A 19,993-nucleotide genomic window follows, 5' to 3' on the forward strand; every position below is an offset into this window, starting at 1 on the left:
ATTACCTAATTAGAATCTTCTAATATGAAATATATTTGACATCTCATGAATGAACTCTTTTTGGGCCTGGATTTTTCTAGCGCTTATCATTTTTAAACATTCTTTTTATTAAGGCATAGTTTACATACAGGGCAATGTCTAAGTTTTAAATAAAGAGTTTGATGACTTTTGATAAATGCATATACCCATGAAACCTGCCCCCCACCCATCAAAATATAGAATATTTCTATCATCCCTAAAAATTCCCTGTGTCTCTTTCTTGTCAGACCTGAACCCTTGGAAGCAACCACTTGTCTGAGGTTTTGTAATGCTGTTTTAGAATGTCACATAAAAATGGCATCATATAGTATTTTCTATTTTATCTCCAACTACTTAGGTTTAGTTTAATGTTTTAAAGGTCCATCCATATATATTGGTTATTGTCTTTCCATTTTATTGCTATTACTATTCTATCATATAGATATAAAACAGTTTGTTTTCCATTTTCTGTTGAGACACATTGGGTTGTTTCCAGTTTTTGGCTATTATAAACCTGCCGTGAACATTTTTGTAGTAGTGTTTTTGTGGACATGGGTTTTTATTTTTCCTGAATAAATACCTAGAAGTAGAATACTATTACAGGGAAGATAATATGTATTTAACTTTGTTAGGAACTAAAACCTATTTTAGTTTTAGCTACTAAAACATACATCATGTAAATAGGTTGTTTTAATGGGAATTTATTGGCACAGAGTTTTGAGGTTAGGAGATATTCAAAATTGAGGCATCAGCAAGATGATGCTTCCTCTTTGAAAACTGTGGCATTTTGGGGGTGGCTGCTGGTGATCCTTGGTGTTTGACATTTCTGTCACAAGGCAACACACATGGCAGCATCTTCTTTCTCTTCTGGGTTTCATTGACTTCTAGTTTCTGGCTGCTGCCCATGGCTTTTCTCTCGGTGACCTTCTCTCTCAAACCTCCAGTAATAGGATTAAGATCCATCCTGATTTGTTTGGGCCACACCTTTACAATAAGTTCACACCTACAGGACCAGGAGATACCACTTGTTGGGTGTTATCAGGTTTGTTTGTTTGTTTTTAGCCATTATAGAGACTATAATGATATTTCCTATTTTAATTTTATTTTCTTGATGACTCATTATTTCAAATACTTTGTTATTGTGTTTATTGGCCATTTATATCTCCCTTTGTGAAGTACCTGGTTAGTCTTTTGTCCCCTGTCCACTTCCCCACCCCCTCACCCCTGCTCTAAAATAATACAAAAACCATACAGAAAACTCTAACATACCTTCCATACCCAGATACACCAATTTTAAAATTTTGCCTATTTGCCACTTCTGTCTTCCCCTTCCTCCTCTTCCCTCCCCCTCCATTCTCTTCCCTCTCTCCTCCCCTCCCCCTCCCTTTGTCTATAGTACCTAAGCATGTGAGAGTAGGTTGTATACGTCATCCTCCCTCAGCTCTTTGTTAATTGAGTTGTAAGAGTTGCTTATATATTCTGGATACATGTCCTTTGTAGATATGTTTGTTTTAAATATTTTATCTGAGTTTGTAGTGTGCTTATTAATTTTCTGAGTGTTTTTTTTTTTTTGATGGATTGTGGGGTTTTTTTCTCTTTTATCCTGTTAATGTGGCAGTTACTTTGAGTGATATTTGAATGTTGCACTAACTTTGCATTCTTGGTATATACCCTGCTTACTGATGAAGTAACTAGAGTAATGTTTACATAATGCTGAATTTGATTTGTTATATTTTATTAAGGATTTTTAAGTTTTTGTTCATGAGGAATATTTATTTTTCTAAATTAATAAATTGTCTAATCTCATTCTTTGGTTTTAGTATCAGGGTTATGTTGCCCTCAAATTGAGCTGAGAAGGGTTTTCTGAAAGACTTTGTTTATAATATATATTATTTCTTCCTTAAATATTTGATAGAATTTATCAGGACCTGAAATTTTTTAAGGGAAGTTTTCTTAATTAAAATTTAATTTCCTAAGTTATTTATAGAGCTATTTGGATTTTCTGTTGTGTGTGTCATTTCAGTAAGTTGTGTTTTTTGGGAAATTTGCCCATTTCATCTGAATTGTTAGATTTATTGGCATAAACTTCATATTTTCTTGTTATCCTTTTAATTTTTGAAAGATCTGTTATGATATTCTCTCTTGCATTTGTGCTGTTGGCATTTTCTCTTTCTTCTTTATCAGGGTAGGTAGAGGTTTGCCAAGTTTATTAATGTATTCAAAGAGGCAACATTTGCTTTCATTGGTAATTTGTTTTACTGTTTATTTTCTATTTAATTATTTTATCCTCTTATGTTTTTTATTCCTTTCCTTCTACTTTCTGTGGGCTTAATTTACTCTTCTTGTCTAGATTGTTAATGTGAAAGCTTATATTACAGGTTGGCTAACATTTTCTGTAAATAACCAGATAATATATATATTCTAGTTTGCTGGAATATGATATACTAGAAAAGGAAATGGCTTTTAAAAAGGGGAATTTATTAAGTTGTAAGTTTACAGTTCTAAAGCCATGAAAATGTCCAAATTAAAGCAAGGATATAGAAATGCCCAGTCTAAGGCATCTAGGAAAAGATATCTTGGTTCAAGAAGACCGATGACTTTCAGGGTTTCTCTCTCAGCTGGAAAGGATATGGCACACATGACGACATCTGCTAGCTTTCTCTCCAGACTTCTTATGTCATACCCCAGGGGCATTTTCCTTCTTCATCTCTAAAAGTCTCTAGCTGCTTAGGCTCTTGTGGTTCTATTGGCTCTGTAACATTTTCCAAAATTTTGACTCTTTTAAAGGATTCCAGTAAACTAATCAAGACCCACCTGGAATGAGTAAAGTCACACCTCCCTCTAATCAACAGTTAATCGTCACAGTTGGGTGCGCCACACCTCGTGGAGATAATCTATTCAAGTTTCCAACCTATAGCACTGAATAGGGATTAAAAGAAATGGCTGCCTCCACAACATGGATCAGGATTAAAACATGGCTTTTCTCCCCTTGGGGGAATGGGGAAAAAGAGGGGAAAATTCAACTTTCCCATTTGAAGAATACCTGATATTCTTGCAAACAGTAGGTTCAGCCATATCAATAGGCCGAACCTCAATCTTGGGGTTTATCCCCATGAGACTTATCCCTGCAAAGGATAGGCTAAGCCTACTTAAAATTAAGTGTAAGAGTCACCCCCAGAGAACCTCTTTTGTTGCTCAGATGTGGGTTCTCTCTGTCTCTCTCTCTCTCTTTTTCTCAGTCAACACGGTAAGCAAACTCACTGCCTGTCCCCTCTCTATGTGGGACATGATTCCTAGGGGTGTAAACTTCCCTGGCAGTGTGGGACAAAAATCCTAGAATGAGCTGGGACTCAGCATCAAGGGATTGAGAAAACCTTTTCAACTGAGAAGGAGAAGAGAGAAATGAGACAAAATAAAGCGTCGGTAGGCTGAGATTTTTCAAACAGAGTCAAGAGGTTATTCTGGAGGTTATTCTTATGCATTATATAGATATCCCGTTTTTAGTTTATGGTGTATTAAGTGGCTGCAGGAAGTACCTGAAACTGTAGAGCTGTATTCCAGTAGCCATGTTTCTTGAAGATGAGTGTATAATGATATAGCTTTCGCAGTGTGACTGTGTGATTGTGAAAACCTCGTGTCTAATGCTCCTTTTATCTGCGGTATGGACAGATGTGTAAAAATTATGGATAAGAAATAAATAATCGGGATCAAAGAGTAAAATAAATTGAGTAGATTGAAATTCTAGTGGTCAGTGAAAGGGAGTGTAAGGGGTATAGCATGTATGAGTTTTTTCTTTTTTCTTTCTTTTGCTGGAGAGATGCAAATGTTCAAAAAAATGGTTATGGTGATGAGTACACAACTATGTGATGATATTGTGAGCCATTGATTGTAAGCATGTCAGAAATGTATGTCAAGAATGTATGCTTGTTTGTTGTTTATAATAAAAATACTTAAAAAAAAATGAAATTGCAAACTGTTTTCCCAAGTTGCTATGCCATTTTACATTACTAATGTTTTTCTGTTTCTTCATATCCTAACCAGCATTTGTTATTTCTTGTCTTTTTTATTTTTGCCATTCTGGTGGGTGTGAAATGTTTCTTTGTGGTTTTAATGTGCACAAATTAAACCTGATGGATAATGATGTTGATATTTTATATGCGTATTAGCTATTCATGTATCTTCTTTGGTGAAAGGTATATTTGAATCGACTGCCCATTTTAAAATTGGGTTAACAAAATACTTATGTTTTATCCTATATTTTAAATGTATCTTTTTTCAAAATCTTCAAGCTGCATGTTTGACTCCATTCAATGTATGAAAAGTATCTGGCATATAAACTCATGGGCAAAATCCTCTTTGTTAAATACTTTCAGATCTCTCAGTTCAAATGAACAGATTAATGTGAACCAACCCCCAAAAAATAACGCTCAAAAAACATGGCTTTTCTAGGGTGCATCATCCTTTCAAACCAGCACATTCCATGCTAAACCCTAAAAAAGACGTATTTTCCCCTATACAAAATGCATTCACTCCATTACCGTATCACAAAAGCCTTAAACCATTTCAGTAACAGTGCAAATACAATACAAGGTTAAAACCAGTACAAAATCTCATCAAAGTCTGTTACAGGCATGGTCTGGTTCTAAGGCAAATCCTTCTATGGCTCTGGACCTGTAAAACTCAGAACAAGTTTTTATTTTATCTCAGCTCCACCCTCTCCAAGCATCAGGGCTGTACCCGGGTTCTTGCCATTTCCTGGGCTCACGCTCGACCCCTCCGTGCAGTGGCAGCCAGGCTCTCCCAATCCTCAAGAAATGTGCTCCACCCTCTCCAAGGCCTGAGGCGACACATCTCTTCCTGTGCGAGGAGGTGGAAGGTCCACCCTCTCCCTTCTGGACAAACTCACCCTCTCCAAGTGCTTGGGTGGGTCCACTCTCCTGGCCCCAGGCTTCTTGACTTCATACCACAGCTTCTATGGTTCTGCCTCCGAAGATATTTTACCTTCACTTTGTCCCTTTTCTGAACCCTCTGGTCGAGACTGGCAGTGATTCTTTTTATACATGTTGTATAATACTCTTGTTGGCTTACTGTGTAGTAAGCAAGGATCTTGCTCATCAGACAGGAGTTTCCACAAATCCTTCTTGGATAACTCCATCTCCAATTTTGGCTTTTTCTGAAATGGCTAAGGCTAACTGGTTCCACATTTGGTTAAATCCTCACATGGGGCATTATTCTCGAGGTCTTCCTTCCTGGAAGCCCAGAATTTTCCTGAACATCAATTTCTAGTTTCTTTGTACCCAAGAGTTCAGTTCTCAGCTTATCCCTTTCCTGCCTCATTTGTCTATAAGCTGCAAGGGGAAACCAGGCTGTACTTTCCACATTTAATTTGGAAATCTCTTTCACTAAATACCCAAGTTCATGGCTTTTAAAATCTGCCTTCTAGCCAAAGCTACTAGTCAACTTTGCCAGATTATCTGCCATTTTAAAACAAGGCTTGCCCTCCTTCTAGTTTGAAATCACACACACCTCATTTTTGTCTAGAGCCTCATCAGAGGTAACTTTCGAGTCCACCTTTCTACCAATAGTCTCTTCAGAGCATTCTAGGCTCTATCAAGCTTCTCATATCTCCTCTAAAATCTTCCCTTTATCCATTTAAAAAGCCATTCTAACAAGTTCGGTATTTGTGAACTGTAGCACCCCACTTTTCCAGTAGTAAAATCTGTTCTAGTTTGCAAGTTGCCGGAATGGGATGTACCAGAAATGGAATGACTTTTAAAAGGGGGAATTTATTAAGCTCAATGTATTTTAGGCTTCCAGGTCAGACTACTTGTCTCGGTTATTATAGCATGAAAACAGCCATAGATTATTAGTAGGTACTTGGTAAGCAAATGGGCATGCTTCAAAAAAAATATTTACTAAAATGGGTTATATAGGCTGAATTTGGCTGCACATCATAGTTTGCTGACACTTAGCTTAGATCACTGACTTAATCTTTTCTTTTCTAATATAAATATTTAGAGCTTTAAATTTCCTTCTATAAATTTTACTGTTATATTTTCATTACTATTCAGTTAAAAATATTTTCTAATTTCTTGCTTAACTGTTAGAAGTGTGTTCCTTAATTTTCAAGCATTTGAGAATTTTTGAGATGCCTCTTATTTGTTTCTAATTTAATTCTTTTGTGGTCAGAATGACTTATCCTGGATGATTTTAGTCCTTTTAAATCTTAAAACCTGTTATATAGGCCAGTAAATAATCTGTCCTGGTAAAAAGTTTCCTGTGCACTTGATGTGAACTCTTTAATAGTTGGATGCATTGTTCTGTAAATGTCAATTAGAGTGAGTTGATTGTTAGGCTTAGTCAAGCTTTTTAAATCCATAATAATTTTTTTTTCTAACTATTACCAGAGAGGAGTGTTGAAATCTCCAACTATAATTGTTGGCTTGCATTTTCGCTTTCAGTTCTTTTAATTTTTGTTTTACATATCTTGAAACTCTGTTATCAGGTGTATACCCATTTAGGGTTTTTCTTTTATAGGATTTGAGCCTTTGTCATTATGAAATGCCTTTCTTTATTCCTGGGAATGCTTCTTGTCCTGAGTCTATGTTAATAGATAATAATATAGCCAACTTATGCTTTCTTACGATTCATGTTTACACAATGCATCTTTTCCCATTATTTTATTTTTAACCTATTTATAACTTTATTTTAATGGGCATTTCTTTTTTTAAATATTTTTACCGATAAAACAACATACAAACATTCTTAACATGTAAACGTAACATACATGGTGTATAATCAATGGCTTACAGTATCATCACATAGTTGTGTATTCGTCACCATGATCATTTTTTTGATCATTTGTATCACTCTAGAAAAAGAGATAAAAAAGAAAAAAGGAAAAACTCATACATACCATTCCACTTACCCCTCCCTCTCATTAACCACTAGGATTTCCTTTTACTCATTTTTATTTTAACTTTTGTTCCCTTTACTATTTATTTTTTATCCATATTTTTTACTCAACTGTCCATACTCTTGATAAAAAGAACATTAGACACAACGTTCTCACAATTACAGAGTCATAATATGCATTTCTTATAAACAATGTGTAGTTGGATCTCACTATTAAAAAAAATCCAGTTTGGCAATTTCTTTCTTTAATTGTAGTGTTTAATTCATTTACATTTAGTGTAATTATTGGCATGATTGGCTTTATTGATTCTTCTCTTGCTATTTTCAGTTTTTCTCTGTGTTCTCTGTTCTTTTTGCTGATTTGTTTCCTGCTTTCTTTTGAATTGAGTTGCTTTTAGTATTTCATTCTGTCTTCTCTCTGGATTCTTAATAATACTATACTGCTTGGTGTGTAGCATGAGATGCTAACAACATTTTGCCTCTGTTTTCCCTCTTTTGTCCTTTCTATTATTGTTGTCATCCATTTTCCTTATGTTGCAAATTCCACAATATATTGCTGTTTTTTACTGTAAAATTATTTTTATCATAACTTAATATGATATTTAGATCATTATTTGAATGTGATTATTGGTATGAAACTTATAATGACATCAACCATCTTACTATTTATTTTTTTCTCCCCATCTACCTTTGTTTCCCTTTTCTACCTTCTTTTGGGTTATTTTTTACAATTTCCATTTTTTATCTCCTTTATTGGCTTCTTTAAAGCCTCCTGGAAAGGCTAGTCACTTATTGACTTAGATATTGGCTTTTAAAAAATCATGCGATTCCGTTTATATGAAGTGTCCAGAACAGGCAAACTATAGAGAAATAAAGCATATTATTGGTTGCTTAGGGTTTCGTGGAATTGGGGAGTAACTGATGAGTATTGAGTTTCTGTTTTGGGGTGATGAAAATGTTTTAAAATTGATTGTGGTGTTGGGTGCACAACGTTGTGAACACAACAGAAACCATTTAAGTGCCCACTCCAAGTAGGTGAACTGCATGGCATATGAATTGTATCTCACAGAGTGGTTATTCAAGAATATGTTATTGAGGTCACGCCAGTTGATTAATGAATAAAATATTATTTTCTTCAATTTTGTGATATTTGCAGTCCCAACCAGCTTTTAAAAATTATACTTTATTGTGATTTCTTTTCTTGATCTCAGTGACTATCATTTTTCACTCATGACTTAGCATCACTGCCATCATCATCTTCTACTTCTCCCACTTCTTCATAAAGAGGCGGGGATAAAGGACTGAATCTTCTTCCATAAGATTCAGCTGGTTCTATCATCATTTTGAGGGCCAATTGATTTCATCATCAGAACTCTCTTTGCTTTCACTGCTGCCTGTGTCCCTGAAGATTTCCAGCAATCTCTGACTCTATTTGGTCCTAAAGATGTTGATTTTCTTCTTTTTGCTTTCAGTATTTTCTGACTTCTTTCTATAGCTGTTCTACAAGTTTGTTTAAAATATTGCTTCCCAAATCACATATACAGGCTTTTTAAAATTTTTATTTTCCTCACTTTAAAAATGTTGCTCCTTTAAAAGAAATGTTGCCCCTTTGTGTTTTGGTTTGCATTGTTTCTAATGAGAAGTTATTGGTACTTTAATCATTGTTCCCTTGCATTAACATATATTTATTTCTGGTTGCCTTTAAGATTTTCCTGTTCATCATTTTCTTTTCTTTTTAGCAGTTTGATTATGATGTGCTTTGGTCTGGTTTTCTGTAAGTCATGCTACTTGGAATTGCACATCTGTGGTTTCACATTGTTAATTAAGTTTGGAAACTTTTTGGCTGTATCTTCCAATATTTTTTTCTTTGCCCATCTGTCATGGTTGGGTTCATGTGTCAACTTGGCCAAGTGGTGATGCCCGTTTGTCTGGTTGGGCAAGTGCTGGCCTGTTTATGGCAATCAGGACATTTCATAGAATTAAATCATGATTATGTCAGCTACATCCACAGCTGATTACATTTGTAATCAGCCAAAGGGGAGTGTCTTCTGCAATGAGAAATGCTTAATCTGATCACTGGAAGCCTTTTAGGGAGGATTCAGAAGAGACAGGCTCATCCTGTTTCGGCTGGTGAGCCTCTCCTGTGGAGTTCATCCAGACCCTCCGTCGGAATTGTCGGCTTCACAGCCTGCACTGCAGATTTTGGACTCTGTTCCTGTGGTCACGTGAGACACTTTTATAAATTTTATATTTGTGAGTGTTCCCTTGTTGATTCTGTTTCTCTAGAGAACCCTACCTAATACACCATCTCTCTCTGCTTTCTTCTCGTTCCTCAGTTACACCTGTCAAAACTTGATGTCAGCTCACAGGTCACTGAGACTGTTCATTTTTTTTAGCCTTTTTTTCTCTTTTCATGTTAGTTTGCAATTTCTTTTGTCCTATCTTTAAATTCATTAAAGTTTTCTTCTGTACTGTCTAATTTGCTAAATTCATTCACTGACTTTCATTTTAAACATTTTATTTTTTGATCTTAGAATACTACTTTTTGTTTTAATATTTCTATTGATTTTTTTCTCATTATATGTTTATTTTCTTTTAAATCTTTGAACATATTTACAACAGCTGTTTTAAAGGACTTGTTTAATTCCACTATCTGTAATTTCTGTGTCTGTTTCTACCAACTATTTTTTCTTCTGTTTATTGGTACCATTGTCCTGCTTCTTCAGATGTTTAGTAATTTCTTATGTATCTGTACTTCACACCTATCTTATTGAGTGTCTAGATTTTGTTTTCTTAATAAAGTTAGAATAATTAAGATTTGTTCTGATAGGCAATTAACTTACTTGCAAATCAACTTGAGATGTTCAGGATTTGATTTTAAGATTTGTCATGGTAGATCTAGAGCCTTACTCCTAATATGTGACCTTTCTGAGGTCTTCCCTGATGCTAAGTGTTGGTGAGCTAGTGTTCTCTGGTTCATATGTGTAACTCTAACCTTTAGCCCATTGCGAACTCTGGTAGTTTTCCTATCAGAGTCTTTTCTTGCCTAGCCTCATAGATTCTCTGTTAGTTGTGTCTTGTCTGGTCACATAGATTCTTGCTCTTCATATGTGTATATGCACAGCTTCCTAGTTAGCCAAACAGTCAGTGGGACTCCGATGGATGCTTGATACCCCAAACTCTGATAACCTGCCTTTCAGCTCAGTGTGACTGCAGTGCTATGTTTGTTTTCCTCCTCTTTACTCTGTGATCTCCTAGGTCTTCTTTTTGCTCCTAGTGCATCTGGGAAGAAAGCTGGGGCTGTCATGGACTCATTTTGTTTATTTCCTATCTCTTAGGGGCTAGAGTCCCACACTGCCTATTGTCCAGTGCCTGAAAATAGTATCTTCATATTTTTTGTCCAATCTTATATTTTTTCCCAGTTGGAGGGCTTGTTGGGTCCCAGTTACTCCATCATGCCCAGAAGTGAAAGTAAAGTGATTCCTTTAAAATTTGAGTCATTCTCCCAGGGATGAATCCAGACTTGGCACCGTGTGATCAACAATTCCATCCTGACCAGAAGGGGGAAAAGAAGCGTAATTAATAAAGTATCAGTGGCAGAGAGAGTTCAAATAGAGTCGAGAGGCTACTCTGAAGGTTGCTCTTATGCAAGCTTCAGGTAGACTTTGCTATCTGTCATAACCTGCCAACCCCCAACCAGGACCATTCCAGCCAATCCTAAAGAACACCTAGGGCAATGTAAGATTCCACAAGGGTTCCAGGCACTAGAGTAACTTTCCAGAAATCTGCAACCTCCAGATAGGTCCCTGGTTCAGATAAGTCCTGAAACCTAGCCCAACCTCTCCAGAACATCAGAAGTTCCATCTCCCTACCCCATATTAGTGACAGACCCTTCCAATATAAAAAAATTAGAATTGCTATAGTCCAAACAATCCCAGAGAGAGGTACGGAAAGATCAAAGGTGATGGTAGAATTATATATAGAAGATAGGATTTAACATATGAATATGAATGCTGAATCATTAATTTGATATCTCTTTGAGTCTCCAGTATTTTAGAACAGCTAGTAGTAAAAACCTGAAATTGTGAAATTGTAACCCATGTTAAAGTCTGAAATATGTTCTACAGCTAATTGTGGTGCTGTGCTTTGAAATTTGTAGCTTTTCTGTATATATGTTATTGTTCACAAAAAAAAGAAGGAAAAAAGTCAATTGTGATGATTAAAAAATATAGGAGCCCTCTAGCCTCCCATATTCTAGACCAGCTAGAAGGAAAAATCTGAGAGGATCGTATGGTAACCCATGACGAACTCTGGGATCTGTCCTGTAACCACTTTTCGAAAAGTGCTTTGAAAACTGTTCCTTGTTTATTTCTTTGCTTTCTATATATGTTATACTATACAATAAAAAAGTTAAAAAAAATTTTTGTCATTGATTGTTTCCCCCACATTTTCCTTTTCTTGTTGTCCTTTAATTTTGGATTTTTCTTAGTTCTCATGTGTAGAATAACATTTTTTTTTAAATATTCACAATACTGCTAAATCAGAGCAACTACATTCTTACTATTAAATTGGGTCATTTGCATGGAACCTCTGAATATTATCTGCATTTGTCTTTTATATGACAGAATATTAAAATATATGGTTAAGATTAGATTTCTGTTGTGAAAAGAAAGCCAGCTGGCTTATGACTTCTCATAATTTTGAGGTTCAAATAACATAGTTACCTTTGAGCCTTTTGCTTTGGGTTAATTTGCATAGTAGTTCTAAGAAGGAAAGATCAAAGTGCCTTATGTAATGGGTGAAACTGTTGTGTAACTGTGTCTTTTTTGTTCTATATAACCTGAATTTCTTTAAATTGTTTTATCTTAGAAATATGATATTCTTTATTGCAAATAATTCTAAGTGTTTTAGTTACTGTTCAGAGTAATTTGACTTGTACTCCCTTTTTTACTTACAGTTATGAAAAGAAATGGGTAGAAACAGGTATTTCTTAAATGCTTAAGGTATCAAATTACATTTCTAAGTATAAGGCCATTTATTAGAAACCTGATTCATTACTCTGAATCTTCTGTTTCCTAATTGAGTTCTGTTTCTGTTAGCCTTTATTATTCCTTCTATTTGTAATTAAGGACAATGATAAATATTCAGTTGATTTCTCTTTTGCATTTAATATTTCAGTAACTTTCTCAATGTCATAGTTCATCTGTGATCCTGGCAGAATGCCATAAACAAAATAATATTACCTTTCTCTTTCCCCTCTGAGGGAAAATTTATTAACCACTATTTGCTCTTTTCTCCTCTGATCTTTTTTGAACTCCTTTGAAGTCCTGTAGCACTCATGGTGTTTCCATTTATTATACAATTTCACATGCTAATATTCTTCTCATATTAGTTGCTTTTAGTTTGTGTTTGTCTTGTTTCCCTAAGTAGATTTTAAGTTATTTGTCAGTAAGGACGTTAATGTAAACCTTTTTGCCTTATGCCATTCTTAAATGCCTATTTTATCTATTCTTTTCTTTTTTCTTAAAAATATTTTTATTAATAAAGCAACATACAAGCACACAAACATTCTTAACATATGATCTTTCCATATATGGTTTATAATCAGTGGCTCATAATATCATCACATACCTGTGTATTCATCGCCATGATCATTTTTTTGAACATTTGCATCACTCCAGAAAAAGAAGTAAAAAAGAAAAAACTTATACAGACCATACCCCACACCCCTCCTTTTCATTGACCACTAGTATTTCTATCTACCCAATTTATTTTAACCATTGTTTCCCTATTATTTGTTTATCTTTGATCCATATTTTTTACTCATCTGTCTATACCCTAGTTAAAAGGAGCATCAGACTAAAGGTTTTTATAATCACACAGTCACATTGTAAAATCATCTGATTTACAACATCATTATACAATCATCTTCAAGAAACAAGGCTACTGGAACACAGCTCTACAGTTCGGGTGCTTCCCTGAACACCTGTACACAGCCACTCTAGTACATCATAAACTAAAAAGGGGATATTTATATAATGTATAAGAATAACCTCCAGGATAACTGCTCGACTCTGAAATCTGTCAGCCACTGATACTTTATTTTGTCTCATTTTTCTCTTCCCCTTTTTGTTCAAGAAGATTTTCTCAATCCCTTCATGCTGAGTCCCATCTCATCCCAGGATTTCTGTTCATATCTGTTCTTTTTAATAATTTTACCTGTACTTTTCTACCACCCTTTTACTACTATATTCATTATTCTCATCTTCCTAGATACTTTCTGCTACTTGCTTTGTCAACTGCCATGGAGAGTATGAAAGTAAGCCCATTCATAATTTGCCTTCACTTGCAGTGTATACTATACCATAATTCTGTCCATTGCTATTCTGAAATTATTTTATTCTCAAGCTTTTAAACATAAAGTATTGAAATGGTTCATCACATAGAAACGTGTAAAATGAGTATCAAATCTTTCTGGCATTAAAATCAGAGCTGTTTATGAACATCTGCCATTTAAAACATTAAGGGCTATTAAAAATCACGCCCTTTTACCACTCTTTGAGAAATATTGTAATTGTTTAGAAAAGCAGGATGCAAAACTGTACATATATTGTATGAAGGTAATTTTATAAAATAGATAAATGTGTGGAAAATATATTAAAATATTTTCACATTCTTATAAATTATCTTATGAGAAGAAAACTCAGCATATATTTTAAAAAATGATCAAAAGCAATTGATTTTTTTTAATGTTAAATTAGATTTAATAATGTCAGTGTATCAAACAGTAGTTCTCAATTCTTGGGCACTATCATCAGAATCTCTGAGGTTAGGGCCTGTTTATTGGTGTTTTGTTTGTTTGCCTTTTGGTGGGTGTATTAGTTAGGGTTCTCTAGAGAAGCAAAATCAACAAGAAACACTCGCAAATATAAAATTTATAAAAGTGCTTTACGTAGCCGTGGGAACGTAGAGTCCAAAATCCACAGAGCAGGCTGTGAAGCCAACAATTCTGAGGGTCTGGACGAACTCATAGGAGAGGCTCACCGGCCGAAGCAGGAAGAGAGCCTGTTTCTTCTGAATCCTCCTTAAAAGGCTTCCAGTGATTAGATTAAGCATCATTCATTGCAGAAGACACGCCCCTTGGCTGATTACAAATGGAATCAACTGTGGATGCAGCTGACATGATCATGATTTAATTCTATGAAATGTCCTCACAGCAACAGACAGGCCAGCACTTGCCCAACCAGACAAACAGGTACCACCACTTGGTCAAGTTGACACATGAACCTGACCATGATAGTGGGGAAGGAGGGATCCCAAATAACTTTATTTGAAGGAATGATGCAAATGAAAGAACTTGGTGGATGTTGATACAACTTATAGAAAAGATAAAGAATAAAGCTCTTTGAATGATTTCTTTTTAGAGTTAAGGTTGAGAATCACTGGTAGAGTCTTGAGCAGAGAACACCTTAATTATTTTAAGTGGAATTGTGTGTACGTACACATTTTTATCTTTGTGTTGGGATCTTTTGTTCAGTACAAGTGTACATATACCCTCTGCTTTTGGGATAGATTTCCAACTTAATTTGAAAAAATTGTCAGAACAGTTTGCTCATGTTTATACATATCTGCTCTATGAAAGAACTCTGAGTAATTTCTAACATTTGGCCTTGGAACAAGGTAAAGACATTTGTATATAGATGTTTAGGTATACACTGAAAATATTTCCCCTGCTACCAAGCTACTGTCTCTGCTTTTGTTTTGAGGCTAAATCCTTGACCTACATGGGTGTGGAGTAGTAGTGCTGGTCCACCAAGGTGGCTAACCTTGCATTGTCTAGATTACTGAGTATATACTCTCTGTATTTTTATTTCATCAAAATAAATGTGCAGAGAGAAATGGTGAATTGATAATAATAAGTTGGTTAATATAAGGAGAAAAAAAATACTTCTTAATGGTTTTTGCTAATAGACTTTGTCCTCAATTAGTTGTTTTGACCATATTCACCCTTTGCACTCCTGTCCATGACCTGGTAGAGCTGAGGATGGAGGTCAGGCTTTTGGATCTCGTATCCTAGCAATTCATTGTGTCATGGTTTTCCAGTATGAACTGATAATAAATTTGCAGTTTGAAATTCCTTGAAAAGATATTTGCAGAGTGATGTTTGACATTTGACATCCCTCACTGATGTTATAAGAAATGACCTGAATTTTCAACTCATATATCATAGTTTTTTGGTAAGGGGGAGAAACTTTGTACAGCTTCGATTTTAAATGGCAGCCAGTTGCTTTTAGATGGTGCCGTTGAAATATATCACATTTTAATTTTTTACTGTTGTCATCTTCATTTTGACACTTAGAAGTTTTAAAAGAACGTTTAGTGAAGTTCTAGTTAAAATGTCAATCCCAATTTCTTTTCTAAATCTTGGCTATTATAGAGTTGGCAAAGTATTTTAGATTTGAAATATGTTAATAAAATTTTAGTTATGAGTTTAGGTATTTTCTTCAACAGAAACAGCTAGCTTTAGCTAGAGTGCATGCCAAGGAAGTAGCTCCTTAATTTTGTTATAATGGAATCTTACTGGATTAGAAAAAATATGACATAATCTCAGAGAGCCTTCATTGTAAAGTGGAGTTTTCATTACAATAGCTTAATTTATATAGGTTGATTCCCATTATTATGAATTTAATAAATTATTGCCTCAAGAACTTGAAAATTAAAGTTGATACGACATAGGTGGAAATGGAATAAATCAGAATTTTATACTAATGGTAATAAGCCAAGATTTTTCTTAGGAAAATCCCTTTCAAACCTAAATAATGTTAATGAGATATTCCAAAAGTTAATCTTTGGAGATTAATTTTATCAAAATCCCTCCTCTTGAATTTCCTTTCCTTCTCCATGTCTTACAGTGATTCTGTGACTCCTTTTGAAGGCTTGTTCTCAGTAAGAACAAGATGCCTGTAAGCATTCCTGAGTTACTAATCATTGCTGCTAGAAGGGGAGCCACAGGTTATGGAGAAACAGAAATTGCTGAAATTCACAAATTAGGGATTTGGCACTCACACCTCAGTATATTTATTATATATTTTTATTGTTGCATCATTATTATGCTTTATTAACTCCTGCTTCTTAAGAAGTTGATGGCATGCTGAGCCCTATATACATTCTTCCAAGGCCAGGATGAAGAGTTTATTTATCTGTAACAGACAAAGCAAGCTTATTTTTGGGTTCTGACCCAAGTGTTATATCTGCATTGTCCATTTACTGTCAAGTGCTCAGCAGATTGGCTGATCCGTCATCCTGTAAATAGTTTAACTGAGGACTCCTATTTTTTTAATTAAAAAAAATCTGAGATGTTAGAACTGTGTCTATAGAGGATGGTTTTACTTAAACCTGAAGAAACAAAATTAACCTTCATGGAGTTACAGGCATCTTGAATAGGAAAAAAAGAGAGAGATAGAAGCATACAGAAGTCTTTACAAAAGACATCTCCAGTAACCAAAAGTGACATCCTTTTATAAGTTTTCTCTAAGTTAAGGTAGTGGATCTAATTTATCAACTTTTCTAATGTCTCACAGCCCTTGAACTCCAGTTACTGAGATGTTTTGTTCAAAATAACTTTTCCCCCTTATTTCTAAAAGGAAAGCCAACTTAGAAATGTTTCCTTACTTCAAGTTGCCACTGCCTTTTCTCTTTTCCTCTGATTCTCAATAGAAAAGATAATAATCAGCACACAACTACAGACATTAAATAAGTAGTAACCAGTTTTAATCAGACAAAATTTATTATTTAAATAGTCCACAAAATTATAAGGGTTTTCCCATCCTTCCAAATTAATCAGTTAAAACTTCCAACCGGCTGACGTTTCCTGTTTTTTTGCACGTGTACCTTTTTGTGAATGTATGCTTCTTTACAAATCAGTGTTAAATGTTAATGTGCTTAAAATATGAAGTGAGTGTAGCTCAGCAAAGTTAGTGGTAAACAATTGTTATTGAGCTCCATTTTCCTATTGACTAATTTATCACTTGGGAAGTTTAGTTGAAGGGCTCTTTGGTTTGAAAAACATGATAATCAGTGTCAGAAGGAAAGGATGGAGTTAAATGGACAGTGCTTGCTTACTCTGGAGATCCAGAACATTTCTTTGTGATAAGGTCTGCTTCTGCCAGTCTTGATAAAAACTAGATATGATGACAATGAAAAACAGAGAAGGAATGGAATTTTGTCACTAGTTGGTTAAGTCAGGTATGAAATTTTATTAAATCTCAGAAATGTCTTGTAGCCCCTTGGTGATACAGTGAACATGGTTGCTGATCTTTGCTTAAGAGAAAGCTTAATAAAGATGAAAATTAGTTCAAAGATTTTTTTTTCTTAAACTTCTACAAAGACTGAACTGTGTATCTGATTTTGTATAATTTATCACTTGTAGAAATGAAACTTGAGAGAAATAGAATGCTTATGGACTATTCTGAGAATATCTGAAACATTTTTAAAGAGTTTAACTTAATCTCTAATAAACCTAAGTATCAAAATTACATTGTTTCGAAAGATAATTAGTCTCTTTTGAAGATTTATTGAAAATAATTCAGTAATTTTAACTTCTGCTAGTACTAATTATTTATGTCTTTTAAGGAACCCAGTGACAATGGACCTCTCTTTACTGAATTAAAGTTCTACCAGCGAGCTGCTAAACCAGAACAAAGTAAGAAATAGGATTCATATGTGCTTAATCTTTTTGAATGATCACTGTTTTTATTGTTTGGAAGACTAGTGGATTGGCGCTTATGTTATGATTCCTTAATATTTTTTACTTTATGAATATATTCCATTTAAATAATGGGAGTTGTATGAAAGAATTCTGATATCTTAATGGGTTTATGTCAGGATTTTACCTATATTGATATATAGATTGAAGTTTATAAATGATGTATGATTTAGAAGATATTGTTCAAAATTGAGAATTAACCCTATCCATGAGTGTGCTTCAAGGATCTACAGATCTTACTATTTTTCTAAAATCTGGAGAATGTAACCTGAGAAGATGCCATAATTCATGAAAAGTAAAAGCATATTAAAGTAGCAGAGCCTCTTCTAGCTACTTTGCTCCTTTCTGTCCTTTCCTCACCCCTCCCCTCTCAGAATCCCAGAGTCTCTTTATAGGATGGTGTGAGGCTTGGCAGTCTCTCTCAGGCAAGTCTTTCTGTCTCTCCTGGATCTTGATTTCTTGGTGGAAGACTTTTAGATAGGGGTAAAAACCAAATCTTCTTGTGTAAGCAAGTAAACACTTATATAATCAGAGAGATTAATTGTAGGTACAGTACTTTGCTTTTGAAGGTTTTTCAAAACATGCTTTTTGCGGATTTTTCATTTTTAGAGACAATACTATAAGGGCAGGAAAACAAAATTTTGTAGGTTAATAAAATTGCTTAGATTATAAGTACTTTTCATTTATTTGTTGTACCATACTCTTTTTTAATGAATAAATAAAGGTGAAATCTTGGTGCATGAATAAATACATATCTGTTCTTAATGATCTTTTAAAAATTATTTTCTATATGGTAGAATTACAATGACAAGTATCTATTTTAACTTGTAGTTCAGAAATGGATTCGTTCCCATAAATTGAAGTACCTGGGTGTTCCAAAATATTGGGGGTCTGGTCTACATGATAAGAATGGAAAAAGGTAAAAATATGCATATTTTGTTTTCTTCTCCCTATTTTGAGCATGTAGTGGCTAGTTAGTTTAATCAAGAATTATTTACTGAGCACTTACAATATTGTAAGCCTTCATCTGGGCTCTGTGGTGTACATATGACAGATATGAAGATGTTATCTCTCCCTTTGTGTATAGTTTTCCATAGCAACAGATTATGATGTCCTATTAGAATGGTGACATCTTGCTAATCAGAGTGATATCAACTGACCAGGATCCAGTTGACGAGTAGGAACAAAGCTAAACGTGCCTTTTTTTTTGTTCTTAAAAAATAAACAGTTAAACAAAAAGCTGCATTATCACTATGCAAAAAGAAGCTCCTTTAAGCTTCAATTTGATATTTATTTCACCTTGAATATGTAATCTACCTATAGAAGATTAGAGCCTTGTTCTTTATGAAATTTCTGTCTAGCTGGTGAGAGAAAACAGACACTTATGAGGTAATTAGAGAACAATTTAGGTGTCAAATTTTGTGATTCTGACTCATGTATCTTGGTTCAGAGAGCAGAGAAAACATTGTTGGCATAGCTGAATTGAAGAGATTTTCGTCACTTGATGTGCAATAGGTACTTTGTGAATATTTGAATGAATAAATGAACATCATGGAGTAAGACTGGTAATTGAGACTTAGAGTGATTAAGTTTGGAATTTGGGGTATATTGGTAGGTTGCTTTCAGCTGCAAGTAAAGGAAAATACTGACTGAACTATCTTAAGCAATCTTTAAGGGCACAGATTCTTTTATCTTGCTCCTTTGCCTTTTCTCATTTATGCTTTGTTCTCTATCAGTTCTCCACTAATAATTAGTTCTCTGCTGTATCTTTTTAGGGTAACTGCCCCATATCTAGGCTTCACATGCAACCGTAGTATACAACAGAAGAAAATGATACTGCATCCTATGAGTTTTATTTTATTGGCAAGGAAGTCTTTTCTGAAGTCCTCTGATAAACTTAGCATGTTTTTTGTCGTAGAATTTTGTCAGTGCTCCTTCAGCCACTCACTGGCAAGGGCAGAGTGACCTCAGCGTTTACCCTAGTGAAGTGTACGGCTATGGGGAAGATGATGGAATGCCTCAGCCAAGCTTGGGTTCTTATCCTAGGATACATACCTCTCTTAGGGAGTATGTCACCCCCCCGAAGTGTGTTACATTTTGTTTATGATTTTGTTGGGACAAGTTTCTATAGTTCTATGAGATTTTCTGGAGAAAAAGCATAGAGCAGTGGTTAAGAGCAAGGATTTTAGAACCAGAGTGCCTGGTTTCAAATCTGTGTTTTGCCCCTTTTGTGTAAAACAAAACAAAACTGTTTTGCTAGGTCCCCACCCCTTTCAGGAATTTCAACAGTAAAGT

At 34.7% G+C, this 19,993-nt stretch overlaps 1 protein-coding gene across 8 annotated transcripts in view; it reads left to right on the forward strand.

Annotated features, from left to right (window-relative positions):
* The window catches only part of VRK1 (VRK serine/threonine kinase 1), a 115,178-nt gene that overhangs the window by 63,023 nt on the left and 32,162 nt on the right, over window positions 1-19,993 (forward strand). For all 8 annotated transcript variants that reach the window (XM_077123486.1, XM_077123491.1, XM_077123493.1 and 5 more), the window contains 2 exons: window positions 17,566-17,635; window positions 18,530-18,617. In XM_077123486.1, the coding sequence (XP_076979601.1) occupies window positions 17,566-17,635; window positions 18,530-18,617 (158 nt within the window). The remainder of the gene's footprint in view (window positions 1-17,565; window positions 17,636-18,529; window positions 18,618-19,993) is intronic.

The sequence above is a fragment of the Tamandua tetradactyla genome, chromosome 12 (genome assembly GCF_023851605.1).
Source record: "Tamandua tetradactyla isolate mTamTet1 chromosome 12, mTamTet1.pri, whole genome shotgun sequence".
In the NCBI taxonomy this organism is placed as follows: Eukaryota; Metazoa; Chordata; class Mammalia; order Pilosa; family Myrmecophagidae; genus Tamandua; species Tamandua tetradactyla.